The 27132-nt window shown below is 39.3% G+C and overlaps 1 protein-coding gene across 2 annotated transcripts in view; it reads left to right on the top strand.

The window, feature by feature from the left end:
- The window catches only part of igf2r (insulin-like growth factor 2 receptor), a 183867-nt gene that overhangs the window by 72566 nt on the left and 84169 nt on the right, over positions 1 to 27132 (top strand). For both annotated transcript variants that reach the window (XM_048535711.2, XM_059648421.1), the window contains 11 exons: positions 1744 to 1847; positions 5081 to 5245; positions 6047 to 6205; positions 7041 to 7184; positions 13587 to 13721; positions 15637 to 15784; positions 17468 to 17645; positions 19626 to 19741; positions 23917 to 24079; positions 24400 to 24576; positions 26385 to 26486. In XM_048535711.2, coding sequence (XP_048391668.2) covers positions 1744 to 1847; positions 5081 to 5245; positions 6047 to 6205; positions 7041 to 7184; positions 13587 to 13721; positions 15637 to 15784; positions 17468 to 17645; positions 19626 to 19741; positions 23917 to 24079; positions 24400 to 24576; positions 26385 to 26486 — 1591 coding nt within the window. The remainder of the gene's footprint in view (positions 1 to 1743; positions 1848 to 5080; positions 5246 to 6046; positions 6206 to 7040; positions 7185 to 13586; positions 13722 to 15636; positions 15785 to 17467; positions 17646 to 19625; positions 19742 to 23916; positions 24080 to 24399; positions 24577 to 26384; positions 26487 to 27132) is intronic.

Raw genomic sequence — 27132 nt, 5'->3', positions numbered from 1 at the left:
CAAATTGTTTAAGATCCAAGTGAAAGATGCTACCTTTAACTGGGTCAAGACTTTTTAAAAGGGGTGTTATTTCTCAGATAGAGATGATTGGTGTTTGTTTTGCTGGTTCCTCAAAGCCTCTTGCTCTTGGCTTATGCAGGCCCTATATTTGGCAAACAGTTTTTTAAAGAGATAACCCGGTGTGAGGCTAAATGAACTCAGCAGGCCAGGCAGCATCAGAGGAAGAGGAAAGCTTGACTTTTTGGGTCAGGACCCTTCCTTTTTTTTAGAAAAGCTTCTTTTAAGCATTCAGGTATCCAATTTGGGCAATAAAGTTGTGGAATCCTTAATTCAAACAGACCAAGTGATGTAAACATTCCTACATAGTCTTTTATCCTGTGAGTGTAGTTTATTAATAAACTCCTGTTTTGAACAAAACTCGTTTCAAAGATGTTCGGTGTTTGGTGCAGGGAAAAGCTCTTTACTCCTCCACATCCATCATGATTGGTGATGCAGTGACTTGTATGGGCTTTGGTGTGCCTAGGGTATTAAAAGCTGCTGTTTTGACTAAAGTAGTGCTTTGAAACTGAGAATTCATGTGATAAGATCTGTGTGAAATCTATCAATTGACAGCAGTAATTGAGTAATCCCCTGAACCTGTCTTTCACAGAAGACTGGTCAAAATTTTTATTTTAATTTAAAAACGAGTTCATAGTATAAATCTGAAATGAAAAGCAGTTGAATTGTAGTCGTAATTTACTCAATATATGAAAGATGTTGCAGTACTTGAGAATAAAACTATTGCTTACTTTTATTGTGTAGCCCTTCCGTTGCCCATCTCTGAGACACCACTTAATATATAAAAACAAAGATACAGCTGAGACGCTTAGAGCTCTATAAAACCATAGTTCATTTATTAAGCACTTAAACAAATAGCACTTAACTACTAGAGATGTCTCTAGTAGTTGTCTTTCACTACCCTGATTTCTGTAACTAAACCCAAATGTTATTACCTGGGAGAGTTCGCAGCTGGCCAAGCTGAAACTGCTTGACCTCTTCACACCACCTGATGTTAGGATACCTCCTTACAACATTAGTCTTTGAAGTGTTGTTGAACAAAGATTTTTTTTTCAGGCTTTTTATATACATGTCTCTGGGCCAAGTATATTTCTTACTTGGAATTATATTTGCACATGACCAATACTAAATGTTTTGTCCAAATGTATGCCTTATTTGATAGACCCTGCAGAGATAGTAAGAACTGCAGATGCTGGGGAATGTGAGATAACAAGGTGTAGAGCTGGATGAACACAGCAGGCCAAGCAGCATCAGGAGCAGGTAGGCTGATGTTTTGGGCCTAGACCCTTCTTCAGAAACCACCTTCTGAAGAAGGGTCTAGGCCTGAAACGTCAGCCTTCCTGCTCCTATGATGCTGCTTGGCCTGCTGTGTTCATCCAGCTCTACACCTTGTTATGATAGAGCATGCAGTTTTACCTCTTAGCAGACCCAACTGACTCGGTGCATTACCATTCACAAAGCAGCCCATTGTTAGGCCTGTTTTCAGTTCCTGTTATTTTCAACCTTATCTAATAACTGTCATTAGTGAGTATTGAAGGACTGTTGGGGTGCTCCACAGCTCATTTAAAATTAATTCATCTAATTTTGATGTGCAACACATTTGCACTTTGGAGATGTGGCTGTCCACACAACTTAGTACTGCTAAAATTTAACGTAGCTTTTGTTCTTTTGGTTCTCCTACATTAGGTACTCCGATGGCGATCTTACATTGATATATCCTGATGGCAATTCATGCAGCTCTGGCTTCCGAAGAATGACAATAATAAACTTTTACTGTAATGAATCGGCTGGTAAGCTTAATACAAAACATATGATTTAAAAGGTATTTGCCAAGTGTGCAATCCATCTGAGAAGAGGATATGAGAAAAGTATATTGTAACACTAGCTTGTTACGTATTATTGAGATTATACTTGAGTTAACTGCTGTGCAATTCAAACTTATTCTATATTAAATTTCCCAGTCAGCTAAATTTTCATTTGGTTTATCTGAATGAGTTGATAGTTTTCCATGTGCTTCTTTGTTTAGAAGTCTGAAATGAAGAAATGCTGAGAAGGCTAACTGTTTTTGGCCATGAACACACTTTTTGCCTTCTCATAGAAATAGTTTATTGCACCACAATAACCATTGTATAGCCTGATAGTGCAATAATTATTGTTTCTGGTAGTATTATCTAGATACAACCTTAACTATCAATGTCAACCTTTTAGTCTGGTACAGAGACAGAATAGCCAAGGTTCCAATTATAGAATCAATCATCATCTTTGCCAAATTGTTTGGGAGAATGAAGACAAAAATAGATAATCCTTGGTGTAGAAGCTGGACATTCAGCATAATTGATCTGTTCTTGTCATACAACTCAAGTATCTAGAGTGGTTGGAGTAAAGACCTCTTTCCATTCTTTTCCTTACTCCTTTTTTTTTGCCTTCTACCTAATGAGTGCATGACAGCTACTTCTCGCATCTTCAAAGCTATCTGCTTCTATCACACCATGTGGCTGCAGGTTCCATATTCTCACTAGAGAAAAGCTACTTCCTTTTTGATTTCAAAGTGTGATGCTTAACCCTCTGATAAATTCCTGGCATTTGTAGTGGGCAAGTTGTTGGAGCTGATTTGGAGGGACAAGGTTTACATGTATTTGAAAAGGCCAGGCTGGTTAGGGATAGTTAACATGGCTTTGTGTATGAAAAATCAAGTGTCACTAATTTGAATCGTTTGAAGAGATGACGAGGACTGATGCCAGAACAGTAGATGTTGTTTATATGGACTTCAGTAAGGTGTTTAACAAGGTTAGATCACAGATACAGAAAGAACTAACCATTTGGATACATTCAGACTGGAGACCTGCGGCCAGCTGTGTCCCATGTGGATCGGTGCTGGACTCACTGCATTTTGTCATTTATATAAAATGATTTGGATGTGAATATGAGGTATGTTTGGAGATGACACCAAAATTAGTGGTGGTATAGTTGCCAGTGAAGAAGGTTGCCTCAGTACAACAGACCTTGATAGACTAATGGGCTAAGGAGTGGCAAATTTAATTTAGTCTAGATAAATGTGAGGTGTTGTTTTGGAAAGGCAAATGAGGGCAGGACTTGTATATCTTAATGGTAAGGTCCTGGGGAACATTGCCAAACAGAGACCTTGGAGTGCAGGTTCACAGTTCTTTGAAAGTGAAGTCTCTACTAGACAGGGTAGTGAGGAAGGTGTTTAGTACTCTGTATTGGTCAGTGCATTGAGTATAGGTGTTGGGATGTCATGTTATGGCTGTACAGAACATTGTATGCCATTTGTGGCCTGATCAGTATTCAATTCTGGTCTCTTTGCTATCAGAAGTATGTTGTGAAACTTGAAAGGGTTCAAAAAAGATTTGCAAGGACATGGCCAGGGTTGGAGGCTTTTGAACTATAGGCCAAGGTTGAATAGCTGGGACTGTTTTTTTTTCTCGAGCATTGGAGGCTGAGGGTTGACCTTATAAGGTTTGTAAAATAGAGGGGCATGAATAGTCAAGATTAAGCGAGCTCAAAACCTAGAGGGCATAGGTTTAAGGTGAGAGGGGAAAGATTTTAAAAAAAACGGACCTGGAGGGTAGCTTTTTCACGCAGAGGGTGGTGCCTGTGTGGAATGAACTGCCAGAGGAAGTGGTGGAGGCTAGTACAATTATAACATTTTAAAAAACACCTGGATGGGTATATGAATAGGACCGGTTTAGAGGGATATCGGCCAAATGCTGACCAGGTTAATTTAGGATATCTGGTTGGCATGGACGAGTGGACTGAAGGATCTGTTTCCATGCTGTATATCTCTGACTCTGCTTTCCATAATATCCCATCTTTCAAGCATTACAAATTCTCATCAACTTTTAAAAAACAATGTGCTGTTGAAAAGGTAATCAGTTTAGCAAGCTTGATGCACTGTCTAATCTACCTAGGCCTCTGTCTCCGCCTCTTTGTCATGTCCAACACTGCTCCATTTGGCACTTTTCACTTAGATTTATCAATATTTATTTAAATATTTTTATGTTTTGTGCACAAGTTCAGACTTGATAGTATTGCATTATTCTAAATTATAAACCTAAATTATAACATGCATTTTATTCAGTAAGATGTTTAAATTGAATGCAGTGCATCCGTATATACGTATAGCAACTGAATGCCTCTGCTGATGAGTGCATGCAGAGAGGAAAAGGCTGGGAGTGATTCATTCAGCCTCTTAGGCCTGCTCCATCATTCTGAATTATTAGTGCAAAAGGAGACCACTTGGATCAATGTGTCTGCACCACTCACTAAGCATTTTAACTTGGTGCCAATACCCTGCCCCTTCTCTCTAATTCTGCACATTGTTTATACACTTCATACCCAAACTACTCAGTGTGGAAAGAGTTTTTGGCACCCCACAGTTGCTTCTGTTGCAAATTACTTTAGAAACTGCCATTTAAGTGGGAACAGTTTCTCCCTTTCTACCTGAACCAGGTCCCTCATGATTTTGAAAATTTCAGTTGAATCTGTTCTTGGCCACTTCCATGAAAGCAATGCTAACTTTTCCAGCCCATCTTCATGACTGGTTTTGGGGATCAGAAATTTCATTCTTCTAAACCTCTGCTGCTCTCTAGAGCAGTACAGTTATCCAGCTGAGATCTAATCAGGGTTTCCCTCTCCCTGATATTGTGCACCCCCTATTAATGATCCTAGTTAATAAAGCACCAGTATTAACAATTTTCTTACCAGTTCTGCCACCTCCTAATGACTTGTATACGTATACACCCGTAATGTGCATACCCCTCTGTTCTGAAACACCCTTTAGCATGGTATCCTTGTTTTGCCTAGTTTTGCCATGTTTTTTGTTCTAAATTGCATCACCTCTCACTTTTCAGCATCAAGCTTTATCTGTCAACTGGATCACGGCTGAATCTTTACCTTGCCACAATTTTTCTACATTAATACTATAATCCTTGGTGTATTTAATATTAGCTTTTTCCAGCAGCTTAAACTCCCATTAATTACTGTATTTCTGTTCTTTGAAAAGCAAACGGTGGAAAAGGTGAACCAGAATTCAGTGCCGAAGTTGACTGCACATACACCTTTGATTGGGGTACAAAGTATGTCTGTGTGAAAGAAAAAGAAAACTTGCTCTGTCGTGCCTCTGATGGAAGGAAACGATATGACCTTTCATCTTTAACTCGATATGAAGGTAAGTTTTTCAGCTTTTAGCCATTTCAAAGTTAATATAAACTTGTGTTTTTCTGTTGGTTGTCAACTAATTTTTGATGCTGTAAATCAAGATTTCTTAACACAAGTTTTAGATTTATTTTGATTACTATGTGTTAGGCAGTCTGAACTTAATGTTATAAAGCACCTGCAGAAAACAAAAATGAAAATGGGAGTTTTGATCAAAAACAGAGCCAAATAAATACTCCAAAATACACACACTCTTCAGCCCACATCCTATGATCAAATTTTTTAAAGTATTGTTTCCCTCAGTAGATTCCAATCATTTGCCTTTTGAAGTAAAATTCACAAGCCTATAACTACTTTGAAAAGGCAATAAGAGATAATCTAAGTGGTTCAGCAGTGCCTGTTCACTAGTCTTTTAATGCCATATTGGTGCTCAAGCAGGATTGAAATATGCTGGAGAATCCCTGCAATTTCCTCCCTTGTAACAATCTGGGATAGACTTCATCTACGCCTGTTGATTTATTTTCAAAGATGTCATATCTTGAATGTTGCCTTTTCTTGCAGTGTTTATTTAACATTTCTGACATATCCTTCATTTTATTTGATGTTTGCATTTGAAGCTACACCTGAGATTTGACCTAATCAGTACCTGTCTAAAACCAATGTATCTTTCAAACTTGAGTTGAGAACTGTTTTTAAATGGTGAACTGCTGTACACGAGACAATTTAAAGCCATCGTGCGATAGATTGTGATTTAGTTTAGTGTTGGTATAAATTACTGTAAATAACTTTTATCATAAATTATTGGAACTTGCAGCGAAAGAGGTTCCTGAATCTGACAACACTCACAATTGGGAGGCATTGGATAGTCTGGTGAAATCTGATCAAAAGCGGATCTATATTAATGTGTGCCACAAGGTACTTCAAGATGGCGGAGCTGTAGGATGTCCTGAAGATGCAGCTATCTGTGCTGTTGGTAAGTTTGTCAGCCACTTGTATTTAAAACGTTAAGTTTTATGACATAGTGCCTGCTCAATGTAGTCATTAAGTGGCTTGCATAGAAATGTTTCCAACACCTTGCAGTGTTTTGCATTAGATGTTGGCTTACCAAAATAATGAGTAGAAATTGGTACATTTGTAAGTGTGAGCTCCTCCACACTGCAAAAATGAGAGCAAATAGTCTAGAAATTAACAATTTTTAGACCATCTTTACAGAGATCAGATTAACTACTTATGGTGTAACAATTTGTGAAATTTTTGACACCAATTGGGAACACATACGGCAATTTTGTTCTTATTTTAAAGTGCGTCGTAAATGAAAGTCTGCCATGGTTTACAAGAATGCGGTCAGGAGAAAGGTATGTAGGAAAGGGTAAATGCAGAACTGTGCTGCAGTTTGGTAAACAGGCCATTGAATGGCCCTGTTCATTAGTGTTCTAATCAAGAAGGATGTAGACTTAATAAACCTGCCTTTTATGCAAATAGGTTCATACTAATCTGCTTTTCTGTAGCATTTTCTACTACTATCTTGCAGCCCTGGGAGTTTCTTACTCTGGCTTGAGGAAAAAAATATCCATAATGTCCTCGGGACAGGACTTCTGTCCAAAATCACAATTTGAGAAACAACATACAAGGGAAAGAACTCTCTAATAACCTTGCTACACTGGTTTTAAAAATTTAGTGACAAGTCCAAAAGTTTAAAGAAAGCTTTCTCAATAAAAAAAATGACCTGTTGAATTTTGTAAAAACAGCACACAAGGTTTATTTGTTTGAAGATCAAATTATCCCAAACATAACTTGTCTCCTTCAAGGTGAAAATAACAAAAAGAACCTCGGAAAATTTGTTTCATCCCCTGAAAAGGAAGGCAATGATCTTCAACTTGTGTACTCTGATGGTGAGCCATGTGGAACAGGTGGTCAAAGTAAAACTATCATCACTTTTATATGCAGACCTGGTAAGTTTGTGTGCATCTTGTTTCTGTCTTCTGAAAATGTTTACACGTTTGTTTTGCATTGTCCTTGCCTAATATTTGACACTGGTTGTTTGAATATGCCAGTGTTTTCCCAACACACCAACATGTGAGAAGTTTAGGTAATTTGTTAGGTGTTTGACAAATTAATTATTAATTGATATTTCTAACACTTGAACAAGCCCAGACTATTGAAAATAATTAGGAGATCTTCCATAACATTTTGAGTTGATGATTTCATGGAGTGGGAGTATTGCATTATGCCAAACAGAGGCACTGGTTGTTGCCACCAGTGATCAATGAAAACAGGTGCCTGAAATCTAGCAATACTGAAATGTGCAAGCATCCATCCAGGGTTCAAGATACCTAGTGGGGTTGGCAAATTTGCCCTAGAAATTTCTTAAATATCCTGCAAAAATTCAGTGTTGGGATCAAAAGAATTGAAGTATGTTTTTCGCCTCTCCTGCCTTATTTTGCAATGAGTATGGGAGATGAAATCTTTGAGCAACTCCTCTTCCAATCTCAGATTTATCCATCCCATGTTGCTGCTATAGCTTCTCCAATCATGGGTCCCATCGCTCCTGTTGTTTTTTAAAAAATTTTTCAGACCATGTCTCTTTTTTTTTTGCTAGACTGTCCAGTTTTGTTAGATGGCTGTATGGTGTGAATGTTGAGGGCCGTACCTGAAATAAATGAATCCTTTCAGCAGTTGAAGACCAAATTTGCTGATAATTAGCTGCAGGTGATGTTATTTAAGCTGCATTTCTGACCAGCTCTCACTAATGGTCAATTAAGCAGGGCTCCACCCTCGAGACAGACAGTGCAGTAGCCGTCATGCATTAAACAATGTTTGGTGAGTCCAGTTGATGGATTACTGGGAATAGCTGTGAAGTTTGCCTGAGCAGGCACCAGCCGCTAAGGCACTGCCTGTTGGAGCTACTGTGCTCTGCCAATGGAGGTTTGAAAGGCAGAGGGTCTGGCTTGTGGTAGATCCACCTTTAACTCTGTCCACACCCAGTTTCAACTGGGGTGTTTGCCCCTTGGAGTTGCTGACCCTGTTCACCATCAGTCCATAGTCTTTGTTCCCCAGTACTCTAGTCGGGAGGAAGGAGAGAGGTGGTATTGTACTAAACTGTGCTCTGTATTATTTCTGTTCTGTAATGTAGAGGAATTTTGACTTTGGTTTTCAGCAGTATTCTAATGGAGCACTTCTGCAAACATGGGTAGAATTTGATCATTGGAAAAGGGTTCCTTTGGTACTGAATGGAAATCTCAGCATTAGGGTGTTACTGTGTTTTAGGAAATGCTGAGATTTCAGTTTGAAGGGTTGTGTGCCTTAGGTTCTTGAAGTGCAAATTGGTTCCTTTTATTTCTCTTCAATTGAGTTTGTGTACGGAGTTATTAAGAGTTGCTAGGTTATGACTGTTTTGGAGAGAAATTATATTTTAAGAGCATGTGTGGAACACGGCCAGCAGGTGAATGGCGCCTAAACTGCCAACTAAATAGTGCATGGCAACAGTTCAGGTAATGATTATCAATGTGACAGGAAAGGATAGAAGATAAAACTCGAGTCCACCAGTGTGCAAGACCAGAGATTGCAAAAATGGTTGGAGTTTAAGGCCTTGTACTTGAATCTGTGCAGTACTTTCATCACAAGGTAGATATTGGGCCACTCCAAATTGATGCTGGAAGGCTAGTGATGGGAGATAAGGAAATAGCTGAAGAACTTAATAAGTACTTTGCATCAGTCTTCACAGTGGAAGACATGAGTAGTATGCCAACAATTAGGGAGAGTCGGGGGCAGAGTTGAGTATGGTAGGCATTACAAAAGAGAAAGTGCTAGAAAAGCTAAAAGGTCTAAAAACTGATAAATCTCCTGGCCCCGATGGGCTACATCCTAGAGTTCTGAGGAAATAGCAGACGCTTTGGTCGTGATCTTTCAAAAGTCACTGGAGTCTGGGAAAGTCCCAGACGATTGGAAAATTGCTTGTTTAAGAAAGGACCAAGGCAAAAGATGGAAAATTATAGGCCGATTAGCCTAATCTTGGCAGTTGGTAAAATTCTAGAATCCATTGTCAAGGATGAGATTTCTAAATTCCTGGAAGCGTAGGGTCAGATTAGAACAAGTCAGCATGGATTTAGTAAGGGGAGGTCCTGTTAGAATTCTTTGAAGAGGTAACAAGTATGTTAGACCAGGGAAACCCAGTAGATGTTATCTATCTAGACTTCCAAAAGGCTTTGATACGGTGCCTCACTGGAGGCTGCTGAGTAAGGTGAGGGCCCATGGTGTATGAGGTGACCTACTGGCTTGGATTGAGGATTCGCTGTCTGACAGAAGGCAGAGAGTTGGGATAAAAGGCTCTTTTTCGGAATGGCAACCGGTGACGAGTGGTGTCCCGCAGGGTTCAGTGTTGGGGCTGCAGCTGTTCACCTTGTATATTAATGATCTGGATGAAGGGACCGGGGGGCATTGTGGTGAAGTTTGCCGATGATACGAAGATAGGTGGACAGGCAGGTAGTACTGAGGTGGAGAAGCTGCAGAAAGATTTAGACAGTTTAGAACAATGGTCCAGGAAATGGCTGATGAAATTCAATGTGAGTAAATGTGAGGTTTTGCACTTTGGAAAAAAGAATACAGGCATGGACTAATTTCTAAATGGTGAGAAAATTTGTAAATCAGAAGTGCAAAGGGATCTGGGAGAGTTGGTCCAGAATTCTGTAAAGATTAACTTGTAGATAGAGTCCGTGATTAAAAAGCGATTGTAATGTTTATCTTGAGGGTTGGAATACAAAATCAGCGATGTGCTTCTGAGGCTTTCTAAAGCTCTAGTTAAGCCCCATTTAGAATACTGTGTCCAATTTTGGGCCCCACACCTCAGGAAGGACATACTAGCCCTGGAGCATGTCCAGCGGAGATTCACACGGATGATCCCTGGAATGGTAGGTTTAACGTATGATGAATGGCTAAGGATCCTGGGATTGTACTCATTAGAGTGTAGAAGGTTGAGGGGAGATCTCAAAGAAACTTACAAGATAGTGTATGGTTTAGAAGGAGTGGACGCTGGGAAGTTGTTTCCGTTAGGCGGGGAGACTAGGACCCGTGGGCACAGCCTTAAAATTAGAGGGGGTAAATTTAAAACTGAAATGAGATGACATTTCTTCAGCCAGAGAGTGGTGGGCTTGTGGAATTCATTGCCATGGAGTGCAGTGGAGGCCGGGACGTTGGATGCCTTCAAGGTAGAGATCGACAAATTCTTGATCTCCGAAGGAATCGAGGGCTATGGGGAGAGTGCAGGGAAGTGGAGTTGAAATGCATATCAGCCATGATTTAAATGGCAGAGTGGACTTGATGGGCCGAATGGCCTTACTTCCACTCCTGTGTCTTATGGCCTTATCTCATGGTCTAAGGTAATTAACTCTTGGCACAAATGGTGATAAATGTGACCTGATTGGATTTACTGAGACCTGATTGAAAGACAACCATAATGAAGGGTCCCCAATCTGAAATGTCAACTTTTCTGATGCAGCCGTACCTCCTGTGTTCCTCCCAGCTCCACAGTGTTGACTCTGATTCCAGCATCTGCGGTCCTTGCTATCTGTACTAGGACAAGAGAGTGGGGTTGCTGTGTTAATTAAACATGGCGTTAGTTGAGGATAATGTATTTAACTTTGCTTGAAAGGTTAAGAGGTAGAATCATAACGTGAATAGTTTCTAGCTGCTCTGCACTCACCCATCCTACAACAGCAAAAAGTGGGGAGATGTATAAGAAATTTTAGTCATAATTTTGCATGACTAATTTACACAGATTTCGAGAATCGCGAAGGAAATCAGTATCCTAGGATCTTGAAAAAAGTGATGATGTGGATAGTAGGTGCATTGGTTACAGATGTCCAAAGTTCCTTGAATTGTCAAAAGGTTCTAGCAAAGTGAAAAAGGACTAATGCAGCATTTTTATTCAAGAAAAGAGATAAGAAACTAGAAACAGTTAACCTAACATCTGTCATGTAAAAAGATACTAGAATCATTGTGAAAGAGATTATAGGCTAATTAGAAAATCATAATCTGACCAGGCAGATCCAATGTGGCTTTGTTAAAGGGAAATTGTCTAACTACTCTGGAGTTTTTTGGAGTAACATCAATGGTGGATAAAAGGAAACTTGTGGATGGGGTGTGCTTGAATTCCCAAAAAGCATTTGATAAGGTACCACTGCAAAATGTTAATACACACAATAGCACAACAGACTACCATAAGTAAAAGACAGTTAAGCAAACACAAAGCAGTGTGTCTGGGTATAGACAGGAATCATTTTCCAATTCACCAGCCAGTTTAGTGTCACAGGAATCGGTGCTGACTTTCAACTGTTCGCATTTAAAATAATTATTTGGATGAAGAGACCAAATGTATCCTAGCTAAATTTACCAATGTTACCAAGATGGGTCGGAAGCTTGAGTTGTCAAAATGAAGTGTGAGAATTTGCGAATACAAATAGACAGGTTGTAAGTTAACAATAGATGTGGCAGATGAAGAATAATGTGGAAAATTGAGAGCCTGTCTGTTTAGATGGGGAGAATAGAGAGCAATATACTTGTTGAATGGAGAGAGATTTTAGAGCAGTGATGCAGAGACCTCTTAGTGTCCCAGCATATGAATTGTGTAAAGTTACTACACAAGTACAGCCAATGATCAGAAAGTTAAATGAAATGCTGTTATTTATTGCAAGGTGAATGAAATATAAATGAAAAATTCTATTGCAGCTAAATAAAATGCTGGTGAGACCATATCTGGCATACTAAATACAGTTTTGGTCTTTTTCTGATTAAAAAAGATAGTTGAATTAAAGCACTTCAGAAAAGGTTCACTTATTCTTGGGGTGACTTGATTATCTATGAAAGGTTGACTAAGATTATACCCAAGAGCTTAATGGAGTGTAGACAAGATCTTGAGCAGACTAGATAAGGGAGTACCCAGGGAATGTTTTCTTTTGTGAGGAAAATCAAAGCTAGGGTTCAAATTTTAATAATGTCACTTTTAAAACTCAGGAGACATTTCTTCTTCTCTCAAATAATGAGTGTAGAATCTTGCCCAAGGACGTAGTGGAGACTGGGCTTTTAAAGTTGAGAATTTTATTTTGATGGACAAGCTGTGGGATGCAGTCAGGAATTTGAACTGGAGTGTGGTAAGCCACAATCCAAGCAGCTGTGTACTTAATGAATGGTACATCAGCCTTGAAGGACCAATAGCGTACACCCACTCATAAGTGTGATGTTCCTTGAAGATTCACCAAACTGAATGAAGTGTATCAGTGATAATGGGAACTGCAGATGCTGGAGAATCCAAGATAACCAAGTGTGGAGCTGGATGAACACAGCAGGCCAAGCAGCATCTCAGGAGCTCCTGAGATGGTGCTTGGCCTGCTGTGTTCATCCAGCTCCACACTTAGCTACACTTCATTCAAGATAACAGACTTTTGGCATTGTAGAATCTTAATAATTAACAACCTGTCTAGTCCTGGAAAAACTAATTATTTGCTTAGAATACCAAATTCCTTACGATAAATTCCAAAGATTTTTTGAATTTGTGGCATTTCAGGTGCTGCACGAATCTCATGCCGTTTTATTTTGCTCTCTGTAGATTGATTATAAAGATCATTGGGGTCATTTTAATTTCTGGTTTGATGTTTAAAGTTCTCAACATGACTGACTTCTGAGTGCTTGATAAATGCTGTTGGAATGCTAGAGATCCCCTTTAATTGGCGTTGGACTCAAATTAATATCAGAACAATTCAAATTTGCATCAGAATTCACTAGGCCTTTGTGGGCAGCTTTCTCCAGTGTTGATGGCAAGTTGCTTGACTGCACACCAATCTGGGCCTGTGGGTTCTTTCTAGTCGTCTTTACTATCTCACGGTTTTGAAATTCTCAAATTCTTATCTTGGGAGTTGGGGAAACAATTTTCAACATGTTGGTTAACTGTATTCAGGGAATTCCGTAAGCTGCATGCACCTATTATGCAAATTGACTGGGAATTTACTCCAGTCAATTCTTAAGTAAAAATAGTAAGTTTGAAATTTTGTTTTGAAGCTCCCCCAGTTTGAGATGTCATATTCGTAACTTTTTCTAACTTTTGGTTCATGTATTGTAGTTTTGTCTGAAATGACTAATTTTTTTTCATGAATGTTATCAAAGGACCTGAAATCATGTACTGGGAACACTTGGTGTTGGTGGCATAGTTATAAGTAATTAACCTCAAAATGTATTAAGTGCATTGTACAAAACAAGTTAATAGTAAAATGAGTATTTCAAAACAAACTAATACCAAAGTAGTATGCAAAATAAAAATGATCTAAATAAAGTTGCGACTACAATAACAGATCTTTTGTCCTCAGGGGATCTGGAGAGTCCTCCTATCCTGAAGCCTGGGATCAATGAATGTTTGTATGAACTAGAATGGCATACAGCTGCAGCTTGTGCTTTATCCAAAACTCAAGGTGATAATTGCAGGGTTTCAGATCCGGAGGCTGGTAAGCATCTTAAAAACTAAAGTGCAATTTGGATTTCTAAATTTATTATCCCAATTGTGTACTATCAAGCATTAACGATGAAACAGGTTAAAACAGTCATAATTCTTTGGTTATTTGCGACCAATTGAGGTTTATTGGTGAATGTCTGTCTATTATTGGTACTGTTGTTAGCTCTAGAACGGAACAGGCCGAATGTTTCTTATAGTGCCTGCTTTCCTCAAGTTCAGTAGATGTGCACAATTATCCCAAACAGTAATAAAGTCTGTGGTGTATTATAATTCCCTATTGTTATTTTTGCCTGAGAAGAATGTTTATTTTTTTGAAACCCAAGCAGTAATTCTTTAAATGTTAGCCCTTGTTTCTATTGTTAAACCTGTTGGTGTTTTTTCAGTTCACCACAGCAAACATCCTCCTCGTGCTTTCATAGTTGTCTTCATTTAGATTTAGACCCTAGTTATGGATTGAATTACATTCATGTTGAACTTGATGGAAAAGACTGTCATACAATATTCAATATTCCTCAATTGTTTTGCATCCAGATTATTAATTAGCCCTGTCATTGCATGGTACTAGATCTAAAATAGCTTTTTCCTTGTTGATTCCTCAATATACTATCTAGAAAACTCTCTCAAACATATCCCAAAAAATTGTCATCTGCAACGTTATTCCTGACTCTTTCTGTGCAGCTCTATGCATATCCTTCCTGTTTATCTCTCCACGGAAACAGAATTTCTATCTTGTTCTTCCAATTGGAGATCCTGTCACTGATACTGGTCCCAATCCCTTATCAGCAGTACTGCAGCTCTTTGACTTTCAATGGTAGTCATGATGTGGAGGTACCGGTGCTCAGCTGAGGTGGACAAGGTCGGAAGTAACTGCCTGTTAATCTCTTGCCTGTACAGTCGGCGCCTGTTATGTTCTACACTTCTCCTGACAAAGGGGCGGCACTTTAAAAGCTTGATTTCAATAAACCTGTTGGATTATGTAATCTGGTTGTGTGGCTTCTGACCTTTTTTGCTTTCACATATCCCTTCTAAATGGTGAATATCCTTTAATATTCAGTTTCTAATCTTTGCTACCTGCACATCTCCATAGTCCCCATTTTTAAATAAGTACCAGTTTTCTTCTGCAAGTGCCACTGATCTACCCATCATCTTAATTGTATGAATGGAAGACAACAGTGTAGCATGTTGCATTTGGAAAGAATAGGTTTTCCAACCAACCAGGGTACGTAAGGTTATATGCACGGACCTTGCTTATTTCTCATCTGTTTAACATCCCTCACCAGCATCCCCGCATTAGTTTCCGCCTGTGCTTTGACAAGCAGCTCTGCCTCCACCATACCTCTCTGAACCCTCCACTTTTCTAAAATATCAAGCTCTTCATCAGTTTTTTTTTGTCAGCAGTAAGTACACTTGGTAGTTTGAAAATTATAGGTAGAAACTAAATGACAAAGGTCCTATGGCTCAGCATATCAAGCTCTATCTATTATAATTCAATTTTCCTGCACTTGGCCGATGGCCTTTTGTGCTTTGGTATTTCAACCGCTCATCTGAATAAGTCATCAATGGTTGAGGGTTCCCAACTCAATCATCCTTCCTTTTTAGAAATTCTTCTCTGCTTCAATATTAATTCATTCTGAAGCCTGTTGAAGATGTCTGAAATTAGGCAAGTTTTACTTAAATCTAGTTCATGTACAGAATGCAATATTTGCAAAGATCAGCCTCCTTGCTAGCAAGTCCTGTGCCCAAGACACTGGTTTGGTGCCCTCCAGCTGCATAAACATTAACACTTAATACAAGTAAAAACATTGACTGGTAGATTAGTTGCTTGTTTTATTGTGCCTGCTTTTAAATAGTTTAAAGCTATTTGGTTCCTTTCTTTTCTTAAAAAATTCTGTTCTGTTTATGCCTAGGCTTTGTGTATGACCTCTCGCCTCTAACCAAACAAAATAGCAGCTACCAAGTTAAATCTAAGACGTACAATTTTTATTTAAATGTATGTGGCAATGTGTCCAAGGATGGCTGTGAGAAAAACTCTGGTGCTTGTCAAGAAGCTCCACTGTAAGTGACTATTGTGATTTAGTGCAACCAGTGTGTTGTATGAATTTGATTTGAATATTGATGCACTAAATGTATGTTGAATGATGAAGACTATTGTTAGTATAGGAATTTATATTGTCACTTTTCTAAATGCAACAAGCTACTTCCCCAAAATGCATATTCATCTAGCTCAGATTTTAAAGTAGCTATGGTTTTAGGGGTTGTTTGAGATTGTGTGTTAATATTTAGTTATATTCTGGAGTAATTGTATGTATTGCTAAAACTGGTGGAGTGTTTCACCTCCAGGATCATACAGACATACAAAGCTAACTTCAAGCTGCTCTCTTCAACCTCTCCTATCTCCTCTACCCCATCTTCAATAACAAGTAAAAGACAACTGTCTTTAACTGCTGTATAGCCAAGATTAAGACCATCCAATCAGCTGCCTCTGTCACTTCTGCCTCTTCACCTAGCCCCCACCCCCAACCCGCAACCAAACCTCAAGAGACCATAGCTGTTTCTCCTTCACTTCTATGCCCCCTGCCTTTCAAATCTGAAGTCATGAGCCCCTTGTCTTAACCTTTGCATTACTGCAAGCTGCTGTACCATTTCTGACCTCCCATGTCCCTCCAGTCCTTGAATGCATTGTCATCTCCCAAACACATGCACATCTCTCCCAGAATTTTGTATTTGAATCCTTCCAATTGTTCTTGTCCTGCTATATTCTGAAATGTTATTTAGTAAAGTTATAAATGACATCTTATCTGACAGTGAGAAAGGCATACTATCCCACCTCATCAATCTCAAAAGCATACGTTGACAAAGTTGATCATTCCAACCTCCTGTAATTTCTCTCCTCTATCCAACTTGATGAAAATGCATTTGCCTGATTCCATGCCTTTGTGTTTATTTGCAGCCAGAGAATTGCCGTCAATTGTATCTCTTCTCACTTTTTTTCAGTTAATTCTTGTGCATCTTGATCTATGTTTGGCTTCCCTCTGAATTATTGTGTATTTATTGTTGCTCTGCATTATTAACTGAAAACAAACCAGCTTCCATATATAGACAAACAGGAGGCTGGAGGAATACAGCAGGCCAGGCAGCATCTGGAGGAAAGGAGCAGGCAATGTTTCGGGATTGCCCTCCTTCAGGTCTACCATATATGCACTCAGCTCTGAATTTCTAGTGCCCCTCTCGACATCTCTACTGTCTCTGTTATCAGACAAGCAGTATTGGATGTGCAGAAATTACCTCTAATTCAATTTTGAGAAGATGGAAGCCATATTATGTATCCCTGCTCCCTCCATGTGATTCAGCTCTCTGGCCTGGTAACAGACCAGCCACAATCTACGAGGTACATTTTAATCTAAAGATGAGCTTTCTGCATAGTTGCTCAAACCACTCATTTACTCCTCTAACGTTTCCAGTCTCTTCTGCTCCTCAATGTAGCTTAGTGTCATTTTTTGTTTTCTTGTAACACTGAAGTAGTGCCATGAAATTTTACATTCAAGGTGCTATATAAATGCAAGTTCCTCTATTTCTGCTGTTCATGAAAGCCACTCCTCCCACTTCTTCTGACAAGTAGAAGGCCAGAAAAAATGTTGAAATCAGTCTTTGTTGTCCAGTTCATACCTGCTATGTATACCTGATTTTGAAGCTGATCATCTCCTGTTTTTGTGTTCTAATACTCTGCTTGATCCTCAGTGATCAAAAGTTTTGGAGCCTAGGAGAATCTAATTCCAGATTGTCATACTACGATGGGATCATTCATCTGGTCTATACAAATGGGACAGAATACAACAATGAGCAGCACATTCAACGATCCACACTCATAACATTCCTGTGTGATCGAGATGCAGGCGAAGGACATCCAGAATTTGAGGTCAGTTATTAGACTTCTGTATGAGCTAGTTCATGTTGTATCAGCACAGTGTCTTTTCAGTGATGCCTGTTTAGTACTGTTTCCTGATTTCCAGCTTCTAATTTTAGAAAGAAATTAGACTTGACCCTATATTAGGATCTTTGGTTCATGTGTGAACTGAATTAATTTGTCAACTTGTTAAAATCTATTAATGGGTGAATTGTGGTTGAAAAGAGTGCTGATTTAACGAAAAGGAATGCTATCTGATGAGCCATTGCAATAACAGGGGAGTGAAAATAATATTTTTGGCAAATTAACAAAATTGTGCATTCACTTATTGAAGCAGGTCATTTTTGAATAGGCTTTGTTAAGAAACCAACTCTCAAGTCAATAAAATGTGAGGCTGGATGAACACAGCAGGCCAAGCAGCATCTCAGGAGCACAAAAGCTGACGTTTCGGGCCTAGACCCTTCATCAGAGAGCGCGCTCTCTGATGAAGGGTCTAGGCCCGAAACGTCAGCTTTTGTGCTCCTGAGATGCTGCTTGGCCTGCTGTGTTCATCCAGCCTCACATTTTATTATCTTGGAATTCTCCAGCATCTGCAGTTCCCATTATCTCTCAACTCTCAAGTCATGCATCTTGACTCATTAATAGCTTCATTCCAAATTCCAAAGTTTCTCATTTCCAAATTGCGATGAATAGGAACTGCAATGTTCGCATTTATTTCAAGAGGGCTAGTATACAAGCATAAGACTCTGGTCAGACTGCATTTGGAATATTGTGAGCAGTATCTAAGAATGGATGTGCTTGCTTTTTGACTGGTTTACCAGAATGATCCCAGGGATGAAGGGCTTTCAAATAAGTGGTTGAGAGCGCTGGGTCTGTGCTTGGAGTTTAGAAAGATGAGGCAGGATCTCATTGAATCTTACAGAATGCTGAGATGCCTCGATAGAGTGGATGTGGTGAAGATGTTTCCACTAGTAGGAAAAGTTAGGACAGGAGAGCACAGCCTCAGCGAAGGGACAACGCTTTAGAACTGAGAGTGTCAGAGTTATATAGCAGGAAACCAGGCCCTTCAGTCCAACTTGTCCACACATACCCGATTTATCCTCAATCAATCTAGTCCCATTTGCCAGCATTTGGCCCGTATCCCTCTAAACTTTTCCAATTCATGTACCCATCTAGATGCCTTTTAAATGTTGGAATTGTACCAGCCTTCTGCACTTCCTCTGGAAGCTCATTACGTATGTGTAACCCCCTCTGCGTGAAAAAGTTACCCTTCTCTTTCCCCTCTCCCTTTAAACCTGTTTCCTTTTAGTTTTGGACTTCTCTGCCCTTGGAAAAAGACCTTGGCTATTCGCCCTATCCGTTGCACCTCAGAATCAGTTGTACAGCTTGGAAACAGACCCCTTCATGATTTTCTAAACCTCCTAAGGTCACCCCTCAACCTCGCTCAAACACTCTAACCCAGGCAACATCCTTAAATCTTTTCTGCACCATTTTCAAATTTAACAACATCTTTCTTATAACAAGGATACCGGATTTGAACACCGTATTCTAAAAGTGGCTTAACCAATGTCCTGTACAGCCGCCACAGGGCATCCCAGCTCCTACACACGTTGCACGGACTGATTTTAAAGGCAAGCATTCCAAATGCTGCCTTCACTATCCTGTCTGTGACTCCATCTTCAAGAAACTGTGAACTTACATGCAAAGAGGCGTTGGGGTGCATGAGGAGGAATTTCTTCAGCCAGAGGGTGGGTAATCTGTAACTGTTCGAAACAGAGGGCTGTGAGGCCAAGTCATTGGGTGTATTCAAAGCATATCTTAATTGGTAAGGGCATCAAGGATAAAGGGGAGAAGGCAGGAAAATGGGGATGAGAAACATATCAGTCATGATCAAATGGTGGAGCAGGCTTGATGGGTCAAATGGCCGAATTCTGCTCCTATATCTTATGGTCTTATGCACTTAATGCTGCGAAAGTTGCCTTTTAACATTAGGAGGAGGACGAGTACACTTACAATTTCAAGTGGTACACACAATACGCTTGCCCAGAAGTACCAATAGACTGTATAGTGATGAATGAGGTTACAAAGCAACAGTATGATTTGTCAAGGTAAGAATGCAACATTGATTTATTTTACGTCCGTATGTTTTAAAGTTCTTAAATTGTGCTTCAATTTTATATCTTTAAAATTTGATCTGAGCAAGCAGGCAGGGTTTGAGTAAAGTTTACCTTCATATATACATGTAAATTAACAATATACAGCGAGTTTCTTTAAATATACGAAAAGAGAGGCAACAATGAACCCTTTGAGTATGAATATGGACAAATAATGGTGCAAAGTCAGAAAATGGTTGATTAGTTGAATAAATTCTTTGGAAAGCTAGGGAGGAGATGGCGGAGCCTTTGGCCTTGATCTTTGAGTCGTCATTGTCTATAGCTATAATACCAGAGGACTGGAAGATTGCAAATGTTGTGCTCCTGTTCAAGGTGGGCAGTAGAGATAACCCAGGTAATTATAGACCAGTGAGCCTTATGTCTGTCGTAGGAAAAGTTTTGGAAAGGATTATAAGAGTTAGGCTTTATAATCATCTAGTAAGAAACAATTTGATTGGAGATAGTCAACATGGATTCGTCAAGGGCAGGTCGTGTCTCACAAACCTCAGAGTTTTTTTGAGAAGGTGACCAAGCATGTGGGTGAGGGTAGGGCAGTTGACGTGATGTACGTGGACTTCAGTAAAGCCTTTAATAAGGTTCCACATGGTAGGCTATTGGAGAAAATGCGGAGGCATGGAATTGAGGGAGATTTAGGAGTTTAGATTAGAAACTAGCTTTCTGTAAGAAGGCAACGAGTGGCGGTTGATGGAAAATATTTAGCCTGGAGTCCGGTTACTAGTGGTATGCCACAAGGATCTGTTTTGGGACCACTGCTGTTTATCATTTTTATAAATGACTTGGACGCAGGCATAGGCGGATGGGTTAGTAAGTTTGCAGATGACACGAAAGACGGTGGAGTGGTGGACAGTGTGGAAGAATGTTGCAGGGAGACTTGGATAAACTGCAGAATTGGGCTGAAAGGTGGCAAATGGAGTTCAATGCAGATAAATGTGAGGTGATTCACTTTGGGAAGAATAATAGGAAGGCAGAATACTGGGTCAATGGAAAGATTCTTGATAACGTGGATGTGCAGAGGGATCTTGGTGTCCATGTACATAGATCCCTGAAAGTTGACACCCAGGTTGATAATGCTGTAAAAAAGGCATAAGGTGTATTAGGTTTTATTGGTAGAGGGATTGAGTTCTGGAGCCGTGATGTCATGCTGCAACTGTACAATACGCTAGTGGGGCCTCACTTGGAATATTGCGTGCAGTTCTGGTTGCCCCATTACAGAAAGGATGTGGAAGCATTGGAAAAGGTGTAGAGGAGATTTACCATGATGTTGCCTGGTCTGGAGCAAAGGGCTTCTGAGGAAAGGCTGAGGGACTTGGGTCTGTTCTCATTGGAGAGAAGAAGGCTAAGAGGGGATTTAATAGAGACATACAAGATGGCCAGAGGATTAGATAGGGTGGACAGTGAGAGTCTTTTTCCTAGGATGCTGATGTCGGCTTGTATGAGGGGGCATAGCTGCAAACTGAGGGGTGATAGATTTAAGACAGATGTCCGAGGCGGGTTCTTTACTCAGAGTGGAAAGAGTGTGGAATGCCCTGCCTGCCAATGTAGTGAACTCAGCCACATTAGGGGCATTTGAACAGTCCTTGGATAAGCATCTGGCTGATGATGGAATAGTGTAGGGGGATGGGCTTAGATTAGTTCACACGTTGGCGCAGCATCAAGGGCCGAAGGGCCTGTTCTGCGCTGTATTGTTCCGTGTTCTGCGTTCCCCTAGCTTTGTTGTTCACGTTTTTAACCTTAAATTACCATTTGGGGGTTGCTTCTTCCCTTTACAGCTGAAGTTGTACCATTGAGTGTCTTGGAAAATTCCAAGCTATTAAAGTCATATAAAGGTATAGTAATGTGAGTTAGAAAACACTATGGTGTAGTAACGTCAATGCATGAACTTATGCAGAACATTTAAGTTAGGTATTGTCAAACTACAGTGGTGAAATTGTTGGGGCTGGTGAGTATATCTATACACTGTGGGCCAGAGTTCTTCAAGAAGGTGGGGGGGCAGGGGTGGAGGAAGGAATACTTTTCATCCAATATTCATGTAATAGTATCAGATTTTCCTAAAACGAAGTATGACTGCATTTGAAGAAAAATCAGTATAGCTTTCCCTTTTTTAAAAAAGGGCACCCTACCTAGTCCCTGACTAGAACTTTTTTTTTCACCACGGCAGTTACTGTTTCAGTTAAAAATCTGACCATTTGACATGTCATCTTTGAAAGCATACTTACACAAAAAGTAGCAGTGTGTAATTACGATCTCTCATTCTCAATCACTTTGTATTCTCACACAGCACTGCATTTTTGTTTTGCACTGTTGCTCAGTTATAGCATAAATACATGACAGCAGAAGGAATGTGAGGTGAGAGTGGGGGTAATTGGTGAGTAATCACAAGATGCATTTCATAGAATCATAGAATCCTTAGTGTGGAAACAGGCCCTTCAGCCCAATGAGTCCACACTGCCCCTTGGAGCATCCCACCTAGACCCATCCCCCTATAACCCACACACCCCTGAACACTGGGCAATTTAGCATGGCCAGTCCACCTAGCCTGCACATCTTTGGACTGTGGGAGGAAACTGGAGCACCTGGAGGAAACCCACGCAGACACTGGGAGAATGTGCAAACTCTGCACAGACAGTCGCCTGAGGCTGGAATGGTACCCAGATCTCTGGCGCTGTGAGGTTGCAGTGCTAACCTAAATTACTTTGATCTGTTTTGTCAAAGTCTTATCACTCTCCAAAACTAGTTTGCCACAATAGTATTATTGGACTATACCTTAGATCTCATCGCATAAATAGTGTATAGGCCAAGTGACAGAACTTCAGATGCTTCAGCGTGGTCAATCAGTCAGAGTAAGCATTTCAGCTATAATGAACCAGGGTTAAAATGACACTATTCGTCAGTATCTGAATGAAATTGAATGCCAAAAATCAATTTCAGTTTGTCAGTGAAACTACTTTTTTTGCGAAAACTACGTTGGTTCTGTATATTCACTTGTTAAATGCCTTAAATGCATGTGGTGTGTAAGTCTCTAGAACGGTGGTAATGTTTACATAAAGTTTGGTTTATGTTTAAGATTAATAGTCTAGAACTCTAGGTTGATATTCTGGGCTAATGGATTCAAAGCCAGTAGACACTAGTGAACAGCAGGTTGTGAAATTTTGAATTCAATAAAAATGTGGAATTAAAGTTAGCTTAATGTCAACCACAGAACTACTGTTGATCGTTGTAAGATCCAACATGGTTCACTGATGTCCTTCTTAGGGAAGCAAATCTGGCTTCCTTACCTGGTTGACCTACACGTGGCTCCAGTCCCACCGCTATAGGGTTGACTCTTAACTGTTATTTAGAAATGGGCAATAAATTGTGGCTCAGCCAGCGACACCCATATCCCATTAATGAAAAATTATGTGCCTCATTCTACTTGATGTGGAGTAAGCAGCATTTTTTAAAAAAAGAAAGTCAAAAATCTAGAACAATTTAGGGCTTTCTCCCTACTCCATGTAGTTTAATTCTGATAACTGACCAGATCTTTGTTCAAGTAAATCATTGTGGCTGTTGGCCTTTAATGTTCTCCTCCTTAGCTCAAGACTGAGAATCTTCACTTTAGAGCTTTTTAATAAATAACCAGTTTGAATTTTTTGATGCATTCAACTTTCCATTACAGTTCGTATAGGATAGAATTTCTCTAGATGCCATATTTAAGTGGGCTTTTTCATGTAATTTTCCCTAACTTGGCAAACATGCAGATTCCTACTTCAGTTTTTAAATTTGTTTTGATTTGGCAGCATGCAAGCTAGTTTGTTTTTCCATGCTTGGTTGACCTGGTCTGTAGTCAAACTTCTATAGTGACTAATGCTCATCAAGTTGATGTAGGCAAAAATCCTGTACAACGCAATCTTCAGTAGACAAACTCTATTGATCTTGTGACCTCAACTTGGCATAAGGAGCCATGGTGTATCATCTGAAAGACATCACTTAGATTGTAGACTGAAGCCTGAGACGCTACTTTATTTAAAGTATTCAGCACTTTGGGAGAATACCGGGAGGTAGTGACTAATCACAAAAAGCGTTTGCCCAATCTGAGTCTTTTGTGCAGTTTGAAAATCTTTTCTACTCAGGTTATCGAGGTTGGAAGACAGTGATGACGGTAACTGGTTTGCAATGGACACGACATCAAGTAACCATAAGAAGTATTATATCAACGTCTGTAGACCTCTGAATCCAGTTCCAGGATGTGATCGCTATGCAGCAGTGTGCCAGATGCAGTATGAAAGAGATCTAGTAAGGGTGCATATAAGTATAAATTCAAGGTGCATTTATAATATAAACTGTCAGCTTGTTATTCAAGTTGAAATTTAAGATTACTACCATTGTTTATTAAGCATGTTGAAACGCAACTATCCAGTTGTTTTCATTTCAGTGTTTAGAATGGTTAAGCCAAATACAATGACTTGCAATTACATTCTCTGAAAGTACTATTCTGAATGTTTGATTTGCCTTCATAACTCAACAAACCTGTCAAAAACTTTTTAAATGGTGGAAAATTTTAAACTAGTGTCAGGAATGTGCAATTGCTTACCTGAAGTTTGGTTTATGTTTAGGATGCACTTTATGAAAAAGTATCCATTAGCAATCTGGGTATTGCCAAAAATGGTCCCAAGCTAGAAAAAGATGGACGAATTATTTTGGAATACCTAAATGGATCAGCGTGTACCAATTCGGGTGGTGATAAAACCTCTTACACTACCCATATTCACCTAAGTTGTTCGAAAGAACTGGTAAGGAAATTTCCCTTTTACCACCTCTTTACAACTCCTTTAGCAATACTTGCTTTCCAAAGCAAGGGCATATTTTTACAGTGAACTTCACCTCGTTTTCTTTCTGGTATGATTGCCTACATCGTTATCTTAAACTGCTCTTTGCTTCTTAATCAGATATTTGTTATTTATTGATTTGACAATTATGTCTTGAATAAATTTCCAAACGTCGTAACAGTGCTTAAAAATTGCTTCACCCTTGATTTTTAAACGTGCATCTTTCACCTAATCTTTAGCAGTTCCACCAGTAACTTTGAGGTCATCCTGCAGTTAGGATAAGCCATGAAGTAGCATGTACCACACAGGAGAGGGAGAAGTACATTAGAAATAGCTTATGAAAGATTACAGAAGCTCAGGACTAGTAATGTGACCCTATCATTACTTTCCAGGATATGACAAAACCTAAGGAAAATTTATTGGAATGTTGTGCGGTGGAAACATCACTTGCAATTATTTAGTGCCTTATCTTGCCCATGATATGCCCTAGAGCACTTCATGATCAAAAGGCTACTTTATGGAAGATTAAGCAAATAAATACAACAGTTAATTGGTACTTGTTGAGGTTCCACAAATAGAACAGATGACTGGAGAAGTTGCCTGCAGGAAAAATCTAGGTCATAACTTTGTTCTTCAGATAGTGCCATTATTTATTTTTGCATTCACGTGAATGGGATGAATGGGGTCTCATTTAAATATCCTTCTGCTGTGCGCCACTTTGGCCAATATTTTAATCTCTTAATACTGCACTGAAATCAGTATTGAGGTTCTGCAACAAGCTTTTGATTTGAGTTAGAATCCAACTGCACCAATCTAACTTTAGTCAGTATGATACTTTTATCAATGGAGAAGAGTAGTATTTATTTGAAGTTTTACCTAAGGGAACCTGATGGCAAATTTTCAGCTGTGGTCTTGTGCTTCTCCTCAATTCAGTAATAATGAATATTCATTTTAATAAATTTAATTTTCCAAGTAAAGTTGTAAATCACATAATTAGTAGGCCATGCCACTAATATGTAATGGAATCTGTAAATACTGATTCTTTGAAGATAACACAAGTCCATTTAATTCTATGTAATGTGCAAATGTACGTATGCTGCATACTTTGTGTATAGTGCTTCATTGAAGCATTAGTAAGAGTAATAAGTGAGAATTTACTGTGTTTAAACGTTGAGGAGTTGAACCTTTTGTCTTGCACTCATGAACTAGGAAACAGTTGAACAGAGGGATTTTTATAAAGCATGAAAAGAGGCTACCAATTGGCTGGATCATCATTGGCAGGGAAATAAAGCAAGAACAATTGATCATTCATGATCTCAGACCATGTGGCCAGTCAGCATTCACTTCCTCTGCTAGATAAAATGGTATCCCTTTGTTTGGCTGTTTCTTCCCTCATTTCCAAGTGCAAGTTGTAATCTTCAACTTGTTTCTTTTTTGCAATATTTATATTTGACATGCTTTGAGAAGGAGATTTTTTTGGCTTGGGCTAATTTGTCACTGGAGATAGAAAAGCAGTTCATAACTAAGAAGAACACAAAGCACACGTTCTGATCTTTGTTTCAAATGTTTGTAAAGCCATGTTCACCTTTTTGGTGGGCAAGATTTTGGTGGGCAGACTGCTAAGTCAGAAAGTTACCCTTTTTGATCAATTCTAGTGTTCTGTTGGACTAAACTTGTGTAGAATTATTACCAGGCTTTACCTGGATGCTAGTATTGTGTATAGCTTTATTTCCTTGTGAGATGACCATGCTAATGCTTTTATTTGCCTGTAGTCTTCTGGTCCAAGGTTCATTGAACACAAAGATTGTGTGGTCACATTTCTGTGGGAAACCAATGCAGCCTGTCCTATCACAACAATTCAAGAATCAAGTGAGGTAAAGTCAATGACTGTTAACCAAGAATGCTAAATTTAGTCATAGATTGGAATGTCAATTCTATTATTTAAATATTCTTTTTGGAGGTTGTGCATATTTCTCTGAATTTAACATGTTTGTCCTGATAAATCTCACTCTACGGCTGTTATTCAGTGTAAAACCACTTTTAAAACAGATGTATTTAGCAGAAGTATACTGCCCACATTCTAACTTGTGCCAAGACCTAGTAATGCCGTCACCCTTATTTACAGAACTACACTGGCTGGCTTTTTATTGTTGCATTGCCTTTCCTGTAATTACCCGTTCCTGTCTCAAAAATTGTTTAAATTCTGGCCTCTTGACCCCAGATTTTCTTCATCCAAGTCATTGGTCTTTCAGCCAGTAAGGTCCTGTAAGGCCTGCAGTTCTGTTCCTAAAACTGTTCACAAACTCTAGTCTTTTTAGAGGCTCTGGAAAAACCTTGGTTGAGAGCCCCCGATGTACCCAATACTTTGCTATATTTGGATGGTGGAACAACCAAATTTTGAATATTTGTATTTTTGGATTTGTCTGCAGTGGATTTTTAAAATTCATTTTGAAGGGATGTGTGCATTTCTGGTGAGGTAAAAATGTATTGTCTATTCCTATTTTCTCTTGAGAAGATGGA

Source organism: Stegostoma tigrinum, chromosome 9 (assembly GCF_030684315.1).
Source record: "Stegostoma tigrinum isolate sSteTig4 chromosome 9, sSteTig4.hap1, whole genome shotgun sequence".
NCBI lineage: Eukaryota > Metazoa > Chordata > Chondrichthyes > Orectolobiformes > Stegostomatidae > Stegostoma > Stegostoma tigrinum.
Note: the sequence above shows the minus strand (reverse complement) of the source record. Positions and strands in the feature narration are given on the sequence as shown.